The 21650-nt window shown below is 43.5% G+C and overlaps 1 protein-coding gene across 12 annotated transcripts in view; it reads right to left on the reverse strand.

Moving 5' to 3' along the window:
• Positions 1-473: 473 nt before the first annotated feature.
• ZNF532 (zinc finger protein 532) overlaps positions 474-21650 on the reverse strand; it is a 104488-nt gene continuing 83311 nt past the window's right edge. For 7 of the 12 annotated variants that reach the window (XM_057527049.1, XM_057527048.1, XM_057527053.1 and 4 more), the window contains one exon: positions 624-779. In XM_057527049.1, the coding sequence (XP_057383032.1) occupies positions 663-779 (117 nt within the window). In that variant the 3' untranslated portion in view covers positions 624-662. Of the gene's footprint in view, positions 780-21650 lie in introns of all 12 variants that reach the window. The other 5 variants (XM_057527055.1, XM_057527054.1, XM_057527051.1 and 2 more) reach the window with 2 other exon arrangements.

Raw genomic sequence — 21650 nt, forward strand, 5'->3', positions numbered from 1 at the left:
GTTGGCCCACTCAGTCCCTTGAATTTGGTCTCTAACCAACAGTGTGTGCTGAGATGAGGGACGCACTGCAGCCGAGGGGCAAACGTCCAGCCCAGGATGACTCCATGGCTGGCCCCACCAGCGCCCGCCCTGAACCCTGAGTAGATCGACCAGCCCAGCCGGCTTACTGATGCTGCCGACTCACTGTGTGTGAGAGACCGAAGAGCATCCCATCCACCCGTGCACCCACCTGCCGCGAGCCCCTTCTCCAAAGTTCTCAGTCATAAAATGCCTAGCTCTGTATAATGGATAAGAACAGAGGTGGGAATTCCCTGGCAGTACAGTGGTTAGGACTCTGCGCTTTCACTGCTGAGGGCCCGGGTTCAATCCCTGGCTGGGGAACTAAGATCCCACAAACTGTGTGGCCAAAAGAAAAAGAACAAAGGTAACAGATAAGAACATACAAAGGGTGGGCAAGGGACTGCTCCTTTCTATTTTAATATTGTTAAGTGTTACAAACCAAGCAAGAATGGTCTGTCAAAACAAAATACAATTCCAAAAGGAAATCCATACACCATGGAGCAGAGAATGGGAAAATGGAAAGTTAATGGTGAAATGGGAAAAACCTTCAAGAAGTTCCAGGCTTATCCTTTCACTGTGCTTCCCACATTAGAAATCACGACTTACGAGCAGGTATAAACTTTCCTGATGCCTTTGTGCTTGATCCGGTTGTGACGGCACAGGCTGTGGGATGAGCTGAAAGACTTGTCACACTGGCGGCAGGGGTGCTTCTTCATTTGCTTTATTAGGAGAAAAGAAAAGGAAAGTCACTTGAGAGAACAAAAACAGAAACACTTTACAAATTAAAAACTCTTTTGTAAGAGTCTAAGTATCACTACTGGTTTAGCAATACAGTGACAAGACTAGAAGATTTTAAAGATGTAACAGAGGACTTCCCTGGTGGTGCAGTGGTTAGCCTCCCAATGCAGGGGACACGGGTTTGAGCCCTGGTCTGGGAGGATCCCACATGCCATGGAGCAACTAAGCCCGTGCGCCACAACTACTGAGCCTGCCTGCGCTCTAGAGCCCGCATGCCACAACTACTGAAGCCCACGCGCCTAGAGCCAGTGTTCCGCAATAAGAGAAGCCACTGCAATGAGAAGCCCGCGCACTGCAGTGAAGAGTGGCCCCTGCTCGACGCAACTAGAGAACAGCCCGCACGCAGCAATGAAGACCCAATGCAGCCAAAAATCAATCAATCAATCAATCAGTTTAAAAAAAAATGTAACAGAAAGGGTGGGCAGGGCTGGAGTATTCATGGAGGGGCTCATTTCTAGAGAACACATTTTATCATAAGACTAAAAAACTATTTTTTTCCTTAAAAACACTTATGATTTTGATTCAACACAAACACCCAGATAGCTGAAAAGAAAACATTACACAAATTTTCTTTGCGTAAGAGACGTTATTTTTAAAAAGCAGATAACCTAGAAAAACAATTCTTCAGCAGATACCAAATAAAGCCAGTAGTTAATTTGTTATATCCAGAAAGAACAGGTTTCCTTCTCCAATATGCCATTTTAAATTACATCTCTGGCTAATTTTAAACATTTTAGCTTCTCCCACTAATAACTAATTATTCCTTAAATAAGGAAAGAGTTTTCCAAGAATGCTTTTTGTTTTAAATGATACCATTTGGTTATCTCAAGAACACAAGTTTGAAACCACTTTGGGGATATTGCCTGTTGGTATATGTAGAGAGAGTGTGTGTGTGTGTGTGTGCGCGCGTGCGTGCGTGTGTGTGTGTGTGTGTGTGTGCTGGGGAGGGACACTGAGAAAGCAACAGAGCACGATCAAGAGATATATAAAAAACAAAGTGAAAGTTTCCCACTTTGGCTAAGACATAATGTTAATTCAACAGATTCCCACGTGGAACCTTTGAGGTCAAATTAGTGGCTTAACATTTAAAACAAATTATTTGGGCACGATATGTACTGCAGTCTGGAAGTAATGTCATATCACAAGGAAATGAAATCAAGAAAGAACTGTTAGCCTCATGAATGAAACAAATTTGGCTCAGCCCTCGTAAAAAATAGGGACGAAGACGGAATAAGTTCTCACGTGAAATTGTGTTACTATCTTTGGCAATAAGAAGAGATAAGCAGGGGCTTCCCTGGTGGCGCAGTGGTTGAGAATCTGCCTGCTAATGCAGGGGACACGGGTTCGAGCCCTGGTCTGGGAGGATCCCACATGCCGCGGAGCAGCTGGGCCCGTGAGCCACAATTGCTGAGCCTGCGCGTCTGGAGCCTGTGCCCCGCGACGGGAGGGGCCGCGATGGAGAGAGGCCCGCGCACCGCGATGAAGAGCGGTCCCCGCACCGCGATGAAGAGTGGCCCCCGCTTGCCGCAACTGGAGAAAGCCCTCGCACGAACCGAAGACCCAACACAGCCAAAAATAAATAAATAAATAAATAAATAAAAAATAAGAAAATCCTAAAAAAAAAAAAGAAGAGATAAGCAAGCAACTGTGACCTAAGTGATAAAGAAATGATAAGTTTTTTTAAAAATTATTTTTACATTAATCACCTGACATCCTTATTCAAGCTGGTAAGCAAATCTATTCAAGCGGCTGAAAGGAGCCCCAGAGATGGTCTGGCACCTTTTCTCCACCACTCACGAACCATGTGATGGGGGAGAGTGTCCCAACCTCCATAAACACCCACTCCCCAAGCTGTCAAGTGGGGATCACAGCAGTGCTGTCCTCAGAGAGGGTGCTGGGGGGAAGGGGGCCGCTGAAGGGCTAGCACAGTGCTTGGGACACAGAGAAATCCTCAATACGTGTTATTTTATTAGTAATAATAAAGTTACATATCCAAGTTTCATTTTTTTAAAAGTGGAAAATACTATCTTTTAAATAAAGCAAATCAGTCCGGCGGACGTTGCAAAGGTCTTGAACCCAGACAAAGGCAAAGGAGGAAGTTCCTTCTCCAAGTTAAAGATGAAAGTCGTACCATTGCTTGTACTGTTTTCCTAAGCATATCCCCGGGATATATGCATATACATCATATATCCCAGACTGTAAGAATCATCTCTGGGGAAAAAAAGAGAGACAGAGAGAACAAAGCAAGTGACCAACTAGTGCCTGAGATATCCTGTCCCTTCTCCTTCACAAACATTTTCAATCACATTAAATAGGCCATCCCTAGTCTCTTTTATTAGCATATGTAGCCAGAGAATGAATAAGAGGTTTCTTTTACAATAAAACTTGAAGTCAAGAACAGTCAGTTATGAATAGTTCTACTATGTTTCAATAAAGGTTTTTAACATCTACAAATACCTAACTCCTGTTGAATTTTGTACATATAAGATGGACAATGTTAAGATCACTTGGGAGAGCTGAAACACAAGACATCTGTAGCAAATAATCATAAAGGAGGGAGACAATGGAAGTACACCTTTCTAAGCACAGAACAGGGCAGAGGCCTCAGAGACATGCAGACTGGGTTTTCTATTATGGTAAAGATTTTAATATTCTACTTCTTGTTACAGTGTAGTTATATTAATATCAAATCAAAATTGTAAGAGAGAAATATCAATAAAGAAATCCTCAGAAGATAATAAAATAAATGAAGAGCAGCTTAGCTAAATCAATAATTACTATTTTCAAAGAGTTGACGATGTATGAGATACTCTTTTTCAACATCCTTATGAAAAAAAAATGCAGAAATGAACTGTGCAATCCCAGAACAATGGGGCAAGGTTTCAAAATCACTGGTGACAAGAAAATGGCAAGTTAAATTCCAGTTTCCAGATCAAACCTGCCATGTTCACAATACCTAACAAGATAAATGACTTTCTTCTTTGTTAAATTTTAAATACTAACTTGTTTAAAGGTGCTTTGCCTAATTTATCTTCACAACTTGTATCTTCAATATTATAATAGTTCAGACTGCTACTTTATGACACAGGAAGCAATTTTTAATGAAACAAACACGGGAAAAAACAATATTAAGAAAGTGTAGGACTTCCCTGGTGGCGCAGTGGTTACGAATCCACCCGCCGATACAGGGGACATGGGTTGCAGCCCTGGTCCGGGAAGATCCCACTGCCCGCGGAGCAACTAAGCCCGTGCGCCACAACTACTGAGCCTGCGCTCTAGAGCCCGCGAGCCCCAACTACTGAAGCTCTCGCGCCTAGAGCTCGTGCTCCGCAACAAGAGAAACCACCACAATGAGAAGCCCGCGCACCGCAACAAAGACCCAACACAGCCAAAAATAAATAAATAATTAATTAACTTTTTTAAAAAGGAAGAAAGAAAGTGTAAAAGTCTATCATCATTCTGTTTTCAAGACTTTTAACGTCCTTTACTTCTGCTGGCTCCAAGGCTGCATAAATTGATATTAACAGAACCAGGGCCTTAAGTGGACTTTTTATAGTTAACTAAAATCAGAAAAGAAATTTATGAACTATAAATTATTTTGTTTTTAAATAGAACTCTTTAAAGAAATAGTGAACTAATAAGCTGGCAGGGTCTGAAAATTTTGCTAAAACTTTAGAGTAAAATATCAAATACAACACTTGGGTACACCTCCTAAACTTTCTCCCTAATCTCCAATTTTTGACTCTTTTATCTTTGTGTCCTTTAGGAAAGAAAGCATTATTATTAACTGCTCTTACCAAACAAACTCCTTTGTTCTAAATGCCCCAGCCCTGGGCTCAGGTCTGAGCTCTGGGATTTAAAATGCCTCTGAAAGCCATTCTTTTCGGATGGCACTTGGTGGATGCGGGCGCTCTCACGATCAGACATTTCCATGCTGATAACCAACCAGTCCCTTCCTGTCTCTTGGCTTGAAGGCCTCTGTTTCAGGTGACTCTGAAGAAGTTAGAGGGAGAAAAGCCACAACTTCACACTCCCATCTGGCCAGACGCCCACTCATCTCCATCTCTTCTGAGATCCCCTCCTCCACGAGCTATCTGCCTCACACCAACATGCACAGGGCCTCCTTGACGACCAGCACACGCCCAGGAACAGCCACAAGTTTAAGATTAAACGGGAGTGAAGTTATTCCCAAAGCACGCTGACACACATCCTTCAGCTCTATCATAGCGGTTTTTATGAAAAAGGAAAACCAAACCAACTGCATGATTTACACCTACCACAGCAGCAATCCCTCAGAATTTAACTCCTAAAACCCTGGACCCTTCCACTTGGCAATCTATTCTACAAATAAACCCGCACATGGTACAGTCAGTTCTGATGTAACACAACATACATAGAACGCATGCTCTAAATCACTGAACTATGCAGAATCAGGCAACAAAACCCACAAGACTTCCAGCAACAATGAAGTTCAGGGCATAACATTCAAAAACTGCCAATGACTCATTTAATAAAAACTAATGTAGCATGGATTTACACATGTTAAACGGTTAAGAAACAAATATTAGGTGCTGCAAAAAATGTGGCACTTTACCTTGAAAAAGACCTTCAGTTTGCTTGTGGAAGTGAGCGCCAGGGGGCTTGCTTGAGTTTTTGTGAAGTGGTGTAAGGAGGGTTATCTGAAATTGGAGGTATGGACCTGTGTGACTCAGCCCACGAGGAGATGAGGTCACTGGTGAAGGCAGAAGGTGTGTGCACAACTGTGTCGGGTGTATTCCTACACAACTCTGTTGCACGGTTTTCTGTGCTCACCTAGTGTTTCTCAGGGATGGAATCACACGAGCAAACTCAGAATTCACATTATGCTTCAATTGTTCCCTGATGTATCAACTACATTGGAACAAATCTGTGTTTTGAACACAGGCGTTACAGCAGAACTGACTGTACACACAAGGTTATTCACTGCAGCACCGTGTGTAAGGGGAAAAGATGGGAAAAAATGTGGGTCCATCCAAGGAGGAATGGTTAAATAAATGATATGTACTCAAAACAATATTCTTGTCATGCAGCTGTAGAAAAGAATGAAAGATCTCAAAGCACTGATATGAAAAGAACTGTAACATAAATTACATGGAGACGGAACCGGTGCAGAAAATTATATTAATAAGCTGTGTTCTGTGTTAAAAAGAGGTAAAAATGAGAACACAGATGCATATAGGATGATACTGGCATAGAGAAACTTCAAGGGTGGCAAGGGTAGAAATGAGGCTTTTAACTGCATTCCTTCATATCATTTGGATTTTTGAACCATGTGAATACAGCTCATATAAAAAAAAATTTTTTTTCTGTTGCCTCAAAAAGATCTTAGGTTCACTGAGGTATTAATTTACGAAATGTAAAATTCACTTTTTAATGAGTTTTGGGAAACGGATACAGTTAAGTAACTGCCACTACAATCAAGATATAGAACAACAGTTCGATCACCCCCCAAATTCCCACGTGCCCCTTTAGAGTCAACCCCTCCTTCCTACACCCAACTCTTGAAAACCACTGATCTGTTTTCCATCCTACAGTTTTGCTTTTTCCATTTGTCATGTACATGGGACCATGGAGTATAATGTGTGTGGTTTTGGGAGCCTGGCACCTCTCACTCGGCATCACGCGTCGGCAGCTCTATCGAGTGTTCCGTTGTACGGACAGACCCCTGTTTGTTTATCCATTTACCAGGTGAAGGACTTCTAGGTTGTTTCCAGTTTTTGAAAATTATTAAAGTATACAGTATAAACTGTAAACATTCATGGACAGGCTTTGGTGTCAACAAACGATCTTATTTCTCTTGGGTAAATACCTAGGAATGGAATTACTGGGTCCTATGGTAAATGACATAAGAAACTGTCAAAGTGTTCTCCAGATGGCCGTACTCTGTTTTTCCACCAGCAATGGATAAGAGCTCCAATGGCTCTGCAGCCTTTCCAGCATTTGATATTGCCATTTTATTTTATTATAGCCATTATCAAGGGTGGCTAGTGGTATTTCATTGTGGTTTAATTTGCAGTTCTCTAATGACTAATGGTATTAAGGTAAAAATTTTTCAGTTAACAGATAAAATACCTATTTATGTGGTGTGCCTCTTCCTCCAAAGAAAAGCCCTGAACTCTGTTTTTGGTTTTCTATTTTTATTTCAGGAGGAATTTCACTCTCTTGTAAGGTCCTTGAAAACAGAAGCTGCGGATCATTCATCCTTATAGCCCTGGCATTCAGCATACAGAAAACACTCAGTAAATATTCACTGTGTAAACGAATAAAAGAAAAAAATAACTGAATACACAATTATCTGCTGGAAAAATATGAGCATGTTCTACAAAGCGATCATAGAATAACAAATTTACCATAAAGTCCTGGCCAGAGAGCAAGCACTGCTTGTTTCTGGAAGATGGGTGAGACGCGGGCATGTTTAAATCCTGATAAGAGCCTCTAAAAAACAAAGACACTGAGGACACAGGTGGGGAGACAGGGAGGGACTCACACAGAAGGAAGAGCACATCTTCCAGTATGACTGGAGGTAAGGCTCCGTCCATAAACAGGTGCAATGTTTACACGGCCAGTGGTGGGCGGGTGAAGAAGGGACTGGGACACTGAAGGAACTCCTGCCTGGCAGCTTCCAGATCAAAGTGAAGTAATACGATGCATCTAGATGCTGCAGCCTTCACTTTCTTTCTCTTATTGTTGCCAATTATAAAAATAACAAATGGTTATTGCAAAATAAAAGAGAATGAGATTGCTTCTAATCTCACCAATTGAGGTAACCACTATCAATTTCTAGCTATATATCCTGCCCATGTCTTTTCTGGATACACGGATTCACGTGTATTTATGAGTCTATATTATACATATTGATTTGTCACCTGATTTTCTGCTTGTAAAGTACACACAGCTACACATATTTTGATGATTCCACATTCTTCTTAATCCATCATTGTATTCTATTGTATAAATGGACCATAATCCATTTAACTATCTTCTATTAATGATTTAGATTGTTTCAACTTTTCAACTTTTACAGATAAAATTTTCTATAGTCAACCAATTATTTCCTTTGGATAGATTTCTGAAAACAGACTTTCTAGTTTAGAAGTTGTAAAAATGTTAAGGCTCTGTGACCCTTCTTGCCAAACCGTCCTCAAAAAGGACACCAGTGACCTAAGTTGGTGTCTCTTCATCAGGAGTCTTCAACACCAGGTCACATTCTTCAACTCTGCCAAAGTGAATGGTAAAAACTCTACTGCACTTTTCTTTGTTTCTCTTCAATGCCTAGTGATGTTGGACATCTAGGCACATACTCCTGAGCCATTTATACTTCCCTGGGGAACTGCCTGATCACATCCTTTCCGCGGTTTTCTATGCAGTGAGGGCTGGAGATGGCAGGTGGGGAGCTCAGAGCGCAGACAACAGAGCCTTGTACACCATGGTGAGGGCTCCGGATCGTCCATGACTGTGAGGAGGGGGCACTGAAGGGTTTGAGCAGAGGACTAATATGACCGACACAGCTTAGATGGGTCACCCCGGCTGCCAAGTGTGGAAGCAGAGAGCCAGGGCACAGGCTCCAGGGGAGAGATCCTGTGCCCTGGGCTTGGGGAAAAAGGGTGATGATAAGTGCTTAGATTTGGTATGTACCTCCAGGGTAGATGTATGGATGGGCTGAATGTAGGTGACAAAGAAGAGAAAAAGAAGGGTCAAGCATCACTCCAAATTCTTTGGCCTGGTCATCGGTGGAGCAGAGTTACCAGTTACTAGTTGGGAAAACAGGGGAGAAGCAGGATTAGGGAAGGAGAGGAATCAAAAGAGTTACGTTTTGGATACGTTAAGTGTGAGAAGCCCATTGGAGATCTAAGCAGAGATGTTAAATAAATAGGTGGTTCGCGTCAAGTCCGGATCTCAGGGGAGAGGTCTGGCTGCAGATATAGATCTGTGAGTCACTAGGACATAGATGCCACTCTGACTCATGGGCCTGGATGAGAACCGTCTGAGAGTCAAAGGACACATCAACGTTCATAAGATGATAAAGACCAAGAAGAGCTATCGATGAGGCAGGATGAGAACCAAGAGAAGACAGTGCTTAAGAGGCCCAGCAAAGAAAGCACTTTTAGGAGGACAGAGCAGACGAGTGCTTCAGGTAGGTCAACGAAGACGCCAACTGAGAAAGCCAAGCCCCCTGCACTCAGGGACACGGATGCACTGGAGAGGTTGGCAAGAGTGGCTTTGGTGGTGTGGTGGGATGAAAGTCTACACAGAAGAAGGAAGCAGGGAACAGAAGGACAGAAAACGATTCCAGGGAGACTTATTATAAACGGAAGGAGAGAAAAAATGGCAGTAGGGAAGGGGGGTGAGGAAGGCTGCTTTGCTAGGATAAAGGTACCAGGGCAGAGCTTTATGATGCTGAGAAAGATGCAGGAGGGAGCGGACAAGTGTGGCTGTGACACCCTCGAGTGGTCAACAGGGGGCTGGATGGAGCGTGCAGATGGATGGGCTACCCTTACGGGGGGCGGGGACACGGGATCATCCATTGTAATGGGAGATGACACAGTATTTGAGATCAGATGCAACAGGGTTTTCACTGCACTACCTCCTTATGTGTAAGGCAAAATCCAAACTTCTTGGTTTTCGAGACGGTCCACAATCTAACCCTCAACCCACCATTTTGACTACATCTCCTGGGACTTTATAAACCTTCCATTCAAAGCCTCTCAAATCCACATCTTCTGAAGACCATGACACATTCCTCCCTGCTTTTCTGAGACAGCCTTCCCTCTCCTGGACGCGCATTCACACCCTTTCCCCCTCCAGCCAGCTCAGCTCTCAGGTCCTTGGTGGGCCTTCCCGATCTCTCCAGCCACCTGCCTCTCCTTCTCTTGCCCACATCCCACACAGCTACGAGTGAACCTCTTGGAAACACACATCTCAATGTGTCCCTTCTCTCCCTAAAGCCCATCTGGCGTTCTCTGTAGCTTCAGGGAATGAGGCCGTTGGACTTGGCTACCTCACCCATCCCAGCCTCCCATCACCCCCTTCCTAGAACATCACACTCTGGTACTACATGCTGGCAGTCACTTGGCAAGCCATGATGGTTTGTACCACATATCCATTCTCTTCCTGCTCCTCTGCACACAGGGCAAATTCCTCTTGTGCATCCTCCAAATACCTCTTTGGATAGTATGAGGTAGCATTTCTTCTGTGCAGCCTTCCCTGGCATCTCCCACCCTGCCGATTCCCCATGAAACAGTGACGCTCAAATCTGCTTCCCTGTACCTTAGATGTAAGTCTAATTCTTCTCTTCCACGTATCAAACCCAATTTTAATTTTTAATTTCACTCTATCCTCCTGTGATTTCTTTTAAGGCTGGACTGTATTTTATTGCTCCCTTTATTCACAGAGCCTCAACAGGTACTGAGCTAAAATCTGAATTGAATGCACCTTTCGCTTAGCATTTAATTACGTTAACACCTTGTGACGCTCCTAAGACTCTTGTTTCATACCCAACTCAAACTAGTTTTAGCTTTAAAAGTATTTATCCTTTCTTTTTCTACCCAACTATAAGCATCTATAAGGGCAAGAATTACATTTCACACTTTGTCGGAGCTCCCTCATGGCAAATGCTATGCAATTTGATAAATATTTATAGAATAAAAGAAAGATACATACGGAAGAACAAACATGGTGTAAAGCTAAACACTCCTTAAGTATGAATGAATGGCCTGTTCTAAATAGTTTCAGACCTGTACATTATTCCTATAACATGCAAGTACCCAGAGGCACCAAAGACTTTAAAAACAAAACAGTATAGACTGATAACCTGAACAGGTGAAAAATCTATAGTCTAATATATGCCTCCTGTAAAATAAACTAGCTTTTCTACAGAATAAAAATGTACTAAGATTACATATAAATTATAACTCAGTAAGTTGATTATTAAAAAAGAAATTCATTAAAGAAACATGTATCATTAGCATATGTATTAAATAAATAAAAGGTATAATTTGCATTGTGAGAATTCTTGAAACTTTTCACCAGGATAAATAAAAATTAATGCTTCATTAAGTATTTAATTCATCTATTCACGTTAGAGCTGGATATAGTCAGTATTTGCCCACAAAACTGTAAAGCTTTCACTCTATATGAATATTACCTACAGTCACGGATGGTGAATCACAAGAAATAAACCTGCTCACCCAAGCCACCTATGCTCTCTTAGAAAATGGTCTTGTATGCACATAAGTAGAGTAGCCTTCCTCCGAAATCTGGAATACTGTGGGTCATAAATTCTAGTCTTCTCTGAGAGAATTTAATATCTAGGACACTAGTGAGATTTTCCAGTCTCACTACATCTAAGAATAGACAAACCAAAAGGTATTTAGATGAACACAGCACAGGAAGCTCAAACTTCATACATGTGAAAGCATCAAGAAAAATAATTTTTGAGCACTAAACCATCCAAGCTTCTACAAATTGGAACTGAGTGGTTTTGGGGAAATATATACAGAGTATAAATTTAGACCAGAGGTTGGCAGACTTTTTGTGTAAAGGGCCAGATTGTAAATATTTCAGGCTTTGCAGGCCATAAAGTCTCTGCTGCAACTACTCAACTCTGCCTTGTAGTGCAAAAGCAGCCACAGACAATGATGAATAAATGAGTGGGCGTGGCTGTGTTTCAATAAATTATTTACAAAAAACAGGTGGCTGGCCTGTGAACCAGTTTGCTAACCCAGATTTAGATCCCTGTCTCGTATTCTATAGAAAACAGAGCCAAGTCTCAATCATTCAGAACCAAATCTATTTAACAAAGTAAGTAATCAATCCGGGTAAAAAAAGAAAAAAGTCATAACTATGAAGTGAGGAGAATGGTTTCCTTTCACAGGAAGTGCTCAGAACATGTCCCACACACCACCAGGATCTAGATTACGGAGTGAGCACTGAGTGGGAATCTGTGACCTCTGAGTCACCGTCCAGAGCCATCTACTTTATGATTCTTATCAAGTCAACCACAGCCAAGATGGCCTTGTATTTTCTTTGATGGCCCTACTTTGGGACGTAAAATTATTTTCTGGTTGTTTTGGGCTTCAAGGTAGTATCAGCTTACTGAATCGGGTGCTGAATTCTTTTTTTTTTTTAATTTTAATTTTAATTTTTTATTGGGGTATAGTTGCTTTACAGTGTTGTGTTAGTTTCTGTTGTACAACGAAGTGAATCAGCTATATGTATACATATATTCCCCCCCCTCATGGACTTCCCCCCGCCCCATCCCACCCATGTACGTCACCACAGTCGGATGCTAAATTCTTAAAATTTAAAAATCTGGTCTGCCAGTTGGACTCAGGAACGTATTTTCCTAAAGAGATTACAAATGGATGTTGCATTCCTGGGCAAGCACACAAAAGCTTCCTCACATCACACCACAATACCGTACCAATATTCTAAAGCCTCACCACCATTTTCAGATCTGGTTCAATGAAGAAACCCAATCCCAGAGCAAAACCTGGACACCTCAGGTCATAAAAGAAACTACTCTCCTCCCCCAGCCTCAGCCCATTGGATCTATACCTACATCTGCCTGCCGGGGATGCCAGGGGCAGGGAGGGGACGCTGGGGCACAGGAAGGGACTGAGGTTTGACAGAGAACAGGGGGTGGGACCCTGGGAGGCTTCAGTCTGGGTCTGGGGCAGTGGAAGCGGAGAGGAGGAAAACTGCTCATTGGTGACAGCGAGGGAAGTCAGTCCCCGGCTTCAGGCAATGTTTTTCATAACAAACGTTCTTAGGCCAGCAAGTCCTGGTACGTTCACCCAAAGCAGACGGAGATGGCCAAGTCTCGTATTTCTCCCATCTGGCAACAGCACCAGCCCGGCAATGCAGGGAGCCTCCATCTCCTAAACCTCGAGAGATAAACAGAAAGAGCCCAGGGAGGAAGAGTCTTCCTCGGTCTCCAAAATCACAGCAGCCCTGCTGGGCCGTGCACCGCAGGCACCCGAACGTCTGCGAACGCCTCAGTCCCTGCAGGGGCGGGAGGCAGCCCTCTCTGACCAGGTGCTGCCTGCACGCTCTCAGGGCAGAGGACCACCGAGCTGTACTTCAAGTGCAAAGACACGCTGCGCTGCAAGGAACTATATTCAACATCCTGTGATAAACCATAATGGAAAAGAATATGAAAAAGAATGTATATATATGTATAACTGAATCACTTGGCTGTACAACAGAAATTAACACAACGTTGTACATCAACTATACTCCAATACAAAAAAAAAAAAAAAAAAAAAAACCGTTGTGCTGGTCGGCAGCACCAGCGCTTTAAGTTCAATGAGTTCACACTGATCCACCCCCTTTTGGCCAGAGGCTTGCACCTGCCAGGCGGCAAGGTAAAAAAATACAGGTGCCATCCACACTTACAAAAAGGAGTGAGAGTAACCAGCCAGAGCCTGGGCCTGGCCACACTGAGAGGCCCAGACAGCCTGGTTCTTCAGCACCGCATGGGGCCCAGGGCTCTCTGATTCATTCCACAGTGTTAACTGAGCTCCTACTTTCACTCACCAGGATCTCCCTGCTCTGTAGCGGGAAGATCACAGTCTGCTGAAGAAGACAAAAAAATAATGAAGAGTGGATGTCCCGTTTATGACTGCAGTGGTCACAGGCAGGCGGAAGAACACAGAGGGGCCCCGCGGGCACAGGGGCACTGCTGCAAGCCACGATGAGCTGGATCCACCGGGGAGTTAACCAGGCAGTGAGGCAAGGACAGGGATTTCCAGGCAGAGGGAACTGAAGTGGCAAAGACAAGGGAGAGTGTGGTGTGTGTGCAGGGACCGTAAGCAGCTCTTTTTGCTGGAACCACAAGGCCTGGCAGGGCAGGTGTGCAAAGGCCCAGGTGAGACACCAAGGGCTTCGGGACTCCACCTTAGACAAGCCCACAAGGGTCCACCCGGGACAGACAGACAGCATTCCCAAGAGATGCTCTGGCAGTTGTGTGGGGATCTACCACTAAGCTGTGTTATCTGCTGCTGGGTCTGATCTCCTGAGTTCTGACTGCAAGGCAATTGGTTCTGTTGGGGACCCTCTACTGGGACCACTAGCAGCTCCCGCTCTGGCTCCACCAGCCCCTAAATCCTACAAGACTTTCAGAGGCAACCGCACTGACCAGATGACTGAGACTTAACACATTTGTCTACTACTTTGTTATTATGTTTATTGTACATCTTTTTTTTTTTTTTTGGCCATGCTGTGAAGCTTGCGGGATCTCAGTTGCCCGACCATGGATTGAACCTGGGCCACGGCAGTAAAAGCGCCAAGTCCTAACCAATGGACTGCCAGGGAATTCCCTGTACATTTTTCAATTTGGGGTTTTATACTTAATACTCAATGGAATGTGCAGTAACATGCCATGTCCTACAGTGAATCAGAAAACGTTCACTAAAGGAGCTCACAGAGAAAGCCATTCTTATCCTTTAGACCATGTAACTGGGCATATATAAATATATATATAAACTTCCCTGGTGGTGCAGTGGTTAAGAATCCGCCTGCCAATGCAGGGGACACGGGTTCAAGCCCTGGTCTGGGAAGATCCCACATGCCACGGAGCAACTAAGCCCGCGTGCCACAACTACTGAAGCCCACGCGCCTAGAGCCCGTGCTCCGCAACAAGAGAAGCCACCGAATGAGAAGCCCGCGCACCACAACGAAATGTAGCCCCCGCTCGCCGCAACTAGAGAAAGCCCTCGCACAGCGACGAAGACCCAACGCAGCCAAAAATAAATAAATTAATTAAATAAATTTATTTTTAAAATAAATAAATTTATTTTTAAAATAAATAAATATATATATATATATATATATATATATATATATATATATATATATATATTTAAAGTCCTTCAACTTTGTTTGCAGCAACCTCTGGTGAGTTTACAGAAAAATGTCTCCTAAAATAGCTGCAACGGACATACGAGCAGATATAAATGTTTTACATCTAAGAGCAAATCTTCTGAAGCAACTGAAAAAAAAAATCTCTTCTGGCTATAAACAAAATTTGGAATAATATTTCATAGTCTTATTTGAGTCACATTTTCAAAAGAACTTATTAATCTATCTTGAAGTTTCTTTTTTTTTTTCATTTTCTGTCCCTCATAAATTTCAGAAGTGGGAACTGGTCACTCAACTTATCCTTTCATCTTCTTTGAATTTAGTGCCAAATCTCATAGCTCCTTCTCTACATCTGTAACTGTATTTTGGTTCAGGAAAACAAGGCAGAATTGCCTTGTACCGGGAAGGCAGGGGCTTTCCAAGTTCTTGTTTAGGGTTCAAAAAAAAATAGGTCTGCTAAAATAGTTTCACTGAAATATATTAGAAACTAACATCAAAGAAGTAATTATTAAACTTTTTTTTTTTTGGCCGCACTGGGCGGCTTGCAGGAACTTAGTTCCCTGACCAGGGATTGAACCCAGGCCCTCGGCAGGGAAAGCGCGGAGTCCTAACCACTGGACCGCCAGGGAATTCCCTAAACTTTTTAAGTGGAAGGTAATGCCCAAGATAAAAACCTGCTGCTTTCTACCTATTTTGAAAGATATATTCACTGCTAAATTGAAGTTATTCTCCAGTGCCCACTCCCTGCTAGGCATCAGTAAGAAGTGAGTAGTGAATACTCTCAACAACTCACCATGCAGGGTCAACCAACTCCTTTAGAGCAGAACTTCAAGGGACGAATCGAGGGGAGGAGTGTAAGTGTGACGGTGTCGCAGCTACCCACGGTGGACCCCACCCAGGTCCCACCCGCCTCTCCACGCGCCAACCCCCCAGACCCAGACCATCAGCCGAAACTCTGATCCTGATTCTACCCTCCCGAGAGCCTCTGCTGTAGGTAACTCCTAGCGTCAGGCAGCGGACTCCTGCACGCATTTCTGCAGGTTTCTGAGCCCTCTTTCTGCAGGAGGATCCTCTATCTCCCAGGAAGCCCACTCACGCTACAATCCACTCAGCCACAAACACAACGCAGGCAGTCGCTAAGAAAGGGGAGCCACCCCACGCGTCCCGAGACCCCGCAGGAAGACCCGCACAATGAATTAACGACACCTCCTGTCACTGCGACCACTCCAGGAAAGCCCCGGGTCCCAGCTAAGGAATCTGAGACTGTTACACTCAACCTTCTCCCTAAACCAGAGACACATGCTCGCTTGAGGATGACATAACCAACTTCAATCAAGACCAAACGCCTAAATTAAAGTGATGATGGATGGAAAGTCACATATTTGCTAACTGTTCCACATCGGTATTGAAAGATCCAATGAGACGAAAGTAAGCTATTTCTGAAATATCAAGCTTTCCTGCTCTGCAGACGGTAGCTGCTCGGCATTACACTGGGGAGTCTGGATTGGAATCCTACCCCTGCTGCTTACAAGCTGTAGAGCCTGGGGTAATAAATCAACCTTCCCTAAGGCTCCATTCCTCGCCTGTAAAATGGCATTCATAACAACATCCACCTGAGAGCCTGCTTCAAGGACAAGTGCACTACTTATTAAAATGGTGCTCACCACACAGGCAGCAAGTCCTCAACCCCTGTCATCTCGTCACCCCGCCTTCCAAATCAGCACAACTCACCAACATCATCAATAGGTGTGTCTTAATATGCTTTGAACTAAAAACTTTGACATTTTTACATTTAAAGTTTTTAAATCACATAGAAGACTTTTATAAAACCATATAAACTATACTAATAAACTAATAGAATAAATAAAATATACTAAAATGATAATAAATGTATAATTTAAATTATAAATATATATATTAAATATATATAAAATATATAATTAAAATATATTCTGAAATTTTACATATTAAATTATAATTAAATTATAAGAATAAATATATTAATAAAATATCAATTTCAGGGGCCAAAATTAAAAATAAGTCTCCTAAAACCAGCAATGATGTACATTTCTTGCACAAAGCATTAATATACAAACTCTAACTTATGTGACTTTCAACCCTTGGGTTCGAATCTGATGCCAAACATACAATCAAGTGGGAAACCATCCTTCACCAACAACTGACCAGGAGTAGTGCAGAATACACAACTGACTTAAATACACTTCTGAGACCCTGAGCAATCACAAATAAGTTCTAAGCCAAAAAGATAGGAGAAACGGATTTTTTTCACCTCTTGCCAGGGTGGTATAATTTTGGCAGAGCTAACATCACCATAGCTAAAAGATTGAGTTTCAGGATAAAAATCTATTCCTCTTCTTACAGTCATATTAATTAAAGGCCTTTTCGTATTCCTAAGTAACGCAGGCATAATGACAGCAGGATGAACTCTAAGGCTAAAAGAATGAAAGTGAAACCATCTGGCAATTAACTGCAAACAGTTCATTGCAAACAATATTTTCATATTCTTAACTAATAATCAACATCACAGTAAAGCAGGAAGACAGAAACAAAAAGGAGATGTAACATTTTATTACGTAATTTTCTCTAAAAATGTTTCAGAAAGATTAAGGGAAAAATGTATGCCCTATCATATATTTTATAAGCATGGCTAGGATCCAGGTTGGATGGGTGCTTTAAAAAAATACATACAGGGGCTTCCCTGGTGGCACAGTGGTTGAGAATCTGCCTGCCAATGCAGGGAACATGGGTTCGAGCCCTGGTCTGGGAAGATCCCACATGCCGCGGAGCAACTGGGCCCGTGAGCCACAACTACTGAGCCTGCGCGCCTGGAGCCTGTGCTCCGCAACAAGAGAGGCCACGATAATAAGAGGCCCGCGCACCGCGATGAAGAGTGGCCCCCACTTGCCGCAACTGGAGAAAGCCCTCGCCCAGAAACGAAGACCCAACACAGCCAAAAATCAATAAATTAAAAAAAAAAAAAATGCCACCTCAAAAAAAAAAAAAAAAAAATACATACATATACATATACATATACATATACACACACAAACGTATACACACACAGGAAACTCACCATCATTTAAAAAGGCAAATGACAGCATGCTCACATCAATAGCTCTGCTTATCTCCCAGACACTCTCATCGTTTCATTCTCCCATTTTCCGTTTCTGCCATTGCCCCCTTTTCACCTACATCTCTGAGTATGCTGAAAGTGTATTTCACAAAAGAAGAGACGAAATCATATCAAGTATTCCAGGTCACGCACAACCAGTACCAAAAAAGGAGGCGATGAGATCTGTGGACTTTTTAAAGGGTTTACAAACTCATCAGAAACAGAAACATTAAGACATCCTGGAATAGGTTCCAATTAGGCATTAAATAGTGAGACTCCAGGCCCAGCTGCTCATCTACTCACTAACGTTGAACTTCCCATGAGTTGTGTCACCTGCATTCCCCCCCAACAGTGAGCATTAGGTGGAATCTCCTAAACAAATGCACTTGGGACCAGCCTCCCCTGCACCATAAAGCAGCAAAGGTGTGTGCTTCAGTCAGGTGAGCCAGGGCCACAGCCGGTCCCTGGTGGTACCAGTGCTCTTGACCCTGCCTACACACCAGAATCACCTGGCTTAAAATGCCAATGCCAGGTCTCACCCCCAGCATCGCCCAGGAAATTGGCCTGGGGAGCACATGGGTGCTGGGATTTTAGTGTTCCAGGTGATTCAAATGTGCGGTCACTCTGTTGGACTCAGTTCCACTGGGGGTCACAATGACTTTGTTCTGCAAGTTCTGCTTCAATTTATAGATTAGATCACCTGTTAGAAGAAATGCTTTTTGCAGATGGATGGAATGACTTTTAGACTGTGATCCCATACAAATGCCTACTTCCTGGTAGCTATGTCACCACTGCATGTATTACTACAGATGCTTTCATTTAATCCCGGTGTGAGTCTGAAAGGCATCCTTTCTATTCCATCCCTTTACAGGTGGTCACTTGGCTGCTGCCTGAATCTACCTACCCATGACAAGTAGGTAGGTACTTCACCCACAAGGCTCCAGCTCCCCTGTAATTAATCATGCACTGGTCCTTCTATGGAGGATACAGGTATCTAAAGACAGCTATCAAAGCTCCCTCGGACTCCAACTTCTTTTCCTCCTTACATTGTTTCCAGACCCTCACACTTCCGGTTACCCTCCTAAGTGCTAGTGTCAATACCCACCTTCAGTCAGTGCCATGAGAACCCGGGCACACCACTTCTGATGCCGTAGCCAACGCACTGGGCATGGTAAACATTGCCTGTAGTTCCACCCCGCTGCCCCCCAGCCGGGGCACAGTGAAGACTACACTGCCAGTGGGTCTGGTCACATGACCTGTCCTGGCCAATGGTATGTGTTGCATGTCACAGCCAGAATATAAGGGCATGTGATTCTCTAGTCTTTTTTCCCTACTGCAGGGGCTCCTATGTTGAGATGATGGGGCTGAAAGAAACGGTCTTGATCAGAGTCACTGGAAGGAAAGCTGCCCCAGAGAACTGTCACACCTGTAACAAACTCTGCATGGGCAAGAAATAAGACATTTCTCATACAGATCAATGGGCTCTAGGGGCTCTTACGGCTACCTAGGGTACACCAACAGTTCTCAAAGTGGAGACCTGTAAGAAATGCAAATTATCAGGCTCCATCTCAGACCTACTGCATCAGAAACTGTGTGTGTGTGTGGGGGGGGGGGTGGAACCCAGAAATGAAGATTTTAACAAGCCCTCCCCCAGGGGATTCAGATGCACAATCAAGTTTCGAGAACCACTAGCTAGATTACAGTGCCAAATCAAAGGGCATTTGCTTCCTTGATGTGAATGCTATCTCTGCAGCCGCAAAGGATGGTGGTCTTAAGATGGGCAAACAAAGGTGGAATGTTTTTTCACGTAAGATAACTAAACCCTATCTTCTCCACATAATATCAGTGTGCTTGATTTTTTAAAACCTAAATGAAAAGTCTGTTTACTTGTTAAGATTTACCTTGTGAAATCCCTCCCAGTTTCTTTCCCTACAGTCAAAAGTCATTGATAGAAATATTGGGTAAAATCTGATCCAAAATGGAAGATTTCTCTCCAACAGAGCAATGAATCATGAGTCAGCTATAAATTCAACGTCTCATCTAGGCCCTTTTGTGCGATCCTACACAAAGCAGTACTGAGTGACTCTGTCAAAGGTTGTGCCGAAACCCCGTTACTCTCCATCTCTGGTGTTATTCTACCTACCACCAAGTACCCTGGTAAACAAAAGAAAATAAAATTTACCTGGAACTACCTGTAGTTAGGATTCATCACATTCTTTTTCCTGGTGCTCAGAACCAAGCTACTCAACAACCTGTTCTCTGAAATGGTTGGGCTCCGTAAGGCCAGAGAAAGAATTCAAACCCAAGTCTGTCAGGCTCTGAAACCCCAGGCTCCTCCGAATTTCTAGACACAGACCTGGACCACATCTATACCCCAAGAGAACCTCAGAAAGTCTCATAAAGTCCATTTTGATGGCATCTGAGTTCCAGAATTCAGTAAATGCAAGTCTGCTTTAGGATCTTTCTATTTAAAAGTTAATAACGGTCCCTTGATGGGTAGGGGTACTGGCGGCAAATGAGAAAATGGCTACAGTTATCATGGATCACTGAGTAATTCTCAAGATATGAACAAGTACAGACAACTTTCACTTTTTTTTTTTTTTAAACTGACAAGATTTTTTTTTTAATTTTTTTATTTTTATTTATTTATTTATTTTATTTATGGCTGTGTTGGGTCTTCGTTTCTGTGCCAGGGCTTTCTCCAGCTGTGGCAAGCGGGGGCCACTCTTCATCGCGGTGCACGGGCCTCTCACTATCGCGGCCTCTCTCGTTGCGGAGCACAGGCTCCAGACGCGCAGGCTCAGTAATTGTGGCTCACGGGCCCAGTTGCTCCGCGGCATGTGGGATCTTCCCAGACCAGGGCTCGAACCCGTGTCCCCTGCATTGGCAGGCAGATTCTCAACCACTGCGCCACCAGGGAAGCCCAACTTTCACTTTTTTATTTACTATCAGGTGCCTTAAATTCTAGATTTATTTGATCTGTGAGAATGACCTCAGACACTATCTCATTGAGAGGATCCTAATTTGAGGTCCCTAGGACATCCCTACAGCAACGAAGAAAGTATCTCAGGACGTACGTGAGCCCCTAAAATTGTATATAAAATTCTGTGTATTTGTACATTTATCTGAGAGAAGGCTCATAGCTTGGACGAGATCACTGGATTAATACTACTGACAAGCTCATCCTTCTGATTTTATATTTGAGAATAGTTTAAGTTCCTTGTTGAACAGGCTTAAAGCTTCTGTAAATGATACAAGAAGCTGAAACACTTGATAAGTGGCTGGATTTCAGGGACTGGAATACAGGCAAGAAACCACAGCTGTAGACAGAGATTTGGAAGTTTTCGGCACATATATTGATATATGTGAGAAGCGAAGCTGTGGGGATACCTGAAACTTCCCAGAGAGAGAACTACCAGGAGAAAACGCAGGAGAGAGTGTACTGTTTCACACTTAAGAGGAGAAAATGCTTTTAGGAAGAACTGCCAGTCGGGTGAAATACCGCAGTGGGTCAGGGACGTGAAGACGGAGAAACGACCGCCTGCCTCCACAAGGAGGGCACGAGGGAGGCGGGTCCAGTGAGGGAGGTGGGTCCGGTGACGGAGCCCGCGGTGGTCAGCCCGCGGTGGTCAGCCGAGGAGCACAGGGGGTGGAGATGCGCGGACGGCGGGGTGCCTGCTGGCTGTCTGCAGGCAGGAGAGAGAAAAGAAGGGGGCAGGAGATCTGAGGTTTGGGGACAGGAGGGAAGAAGGAAAGAGTG

The sequence above is a fragment of the Balaenoptera acutorostrata genome, chromosome 13 (genome assembly GCF_949987535.1).
Source record: "Balaenoptera acutorostrata chromosome 13, mBalAcu1.1, whole genome shotgun sequence".
NCBI classification, from domain to species: Eukaryota; Metazoa; Chordata; class Mammalia; order Artiodactyla; family Balaenopteridae; genus Balaenoptera; species Balaenoptera acutorostrata.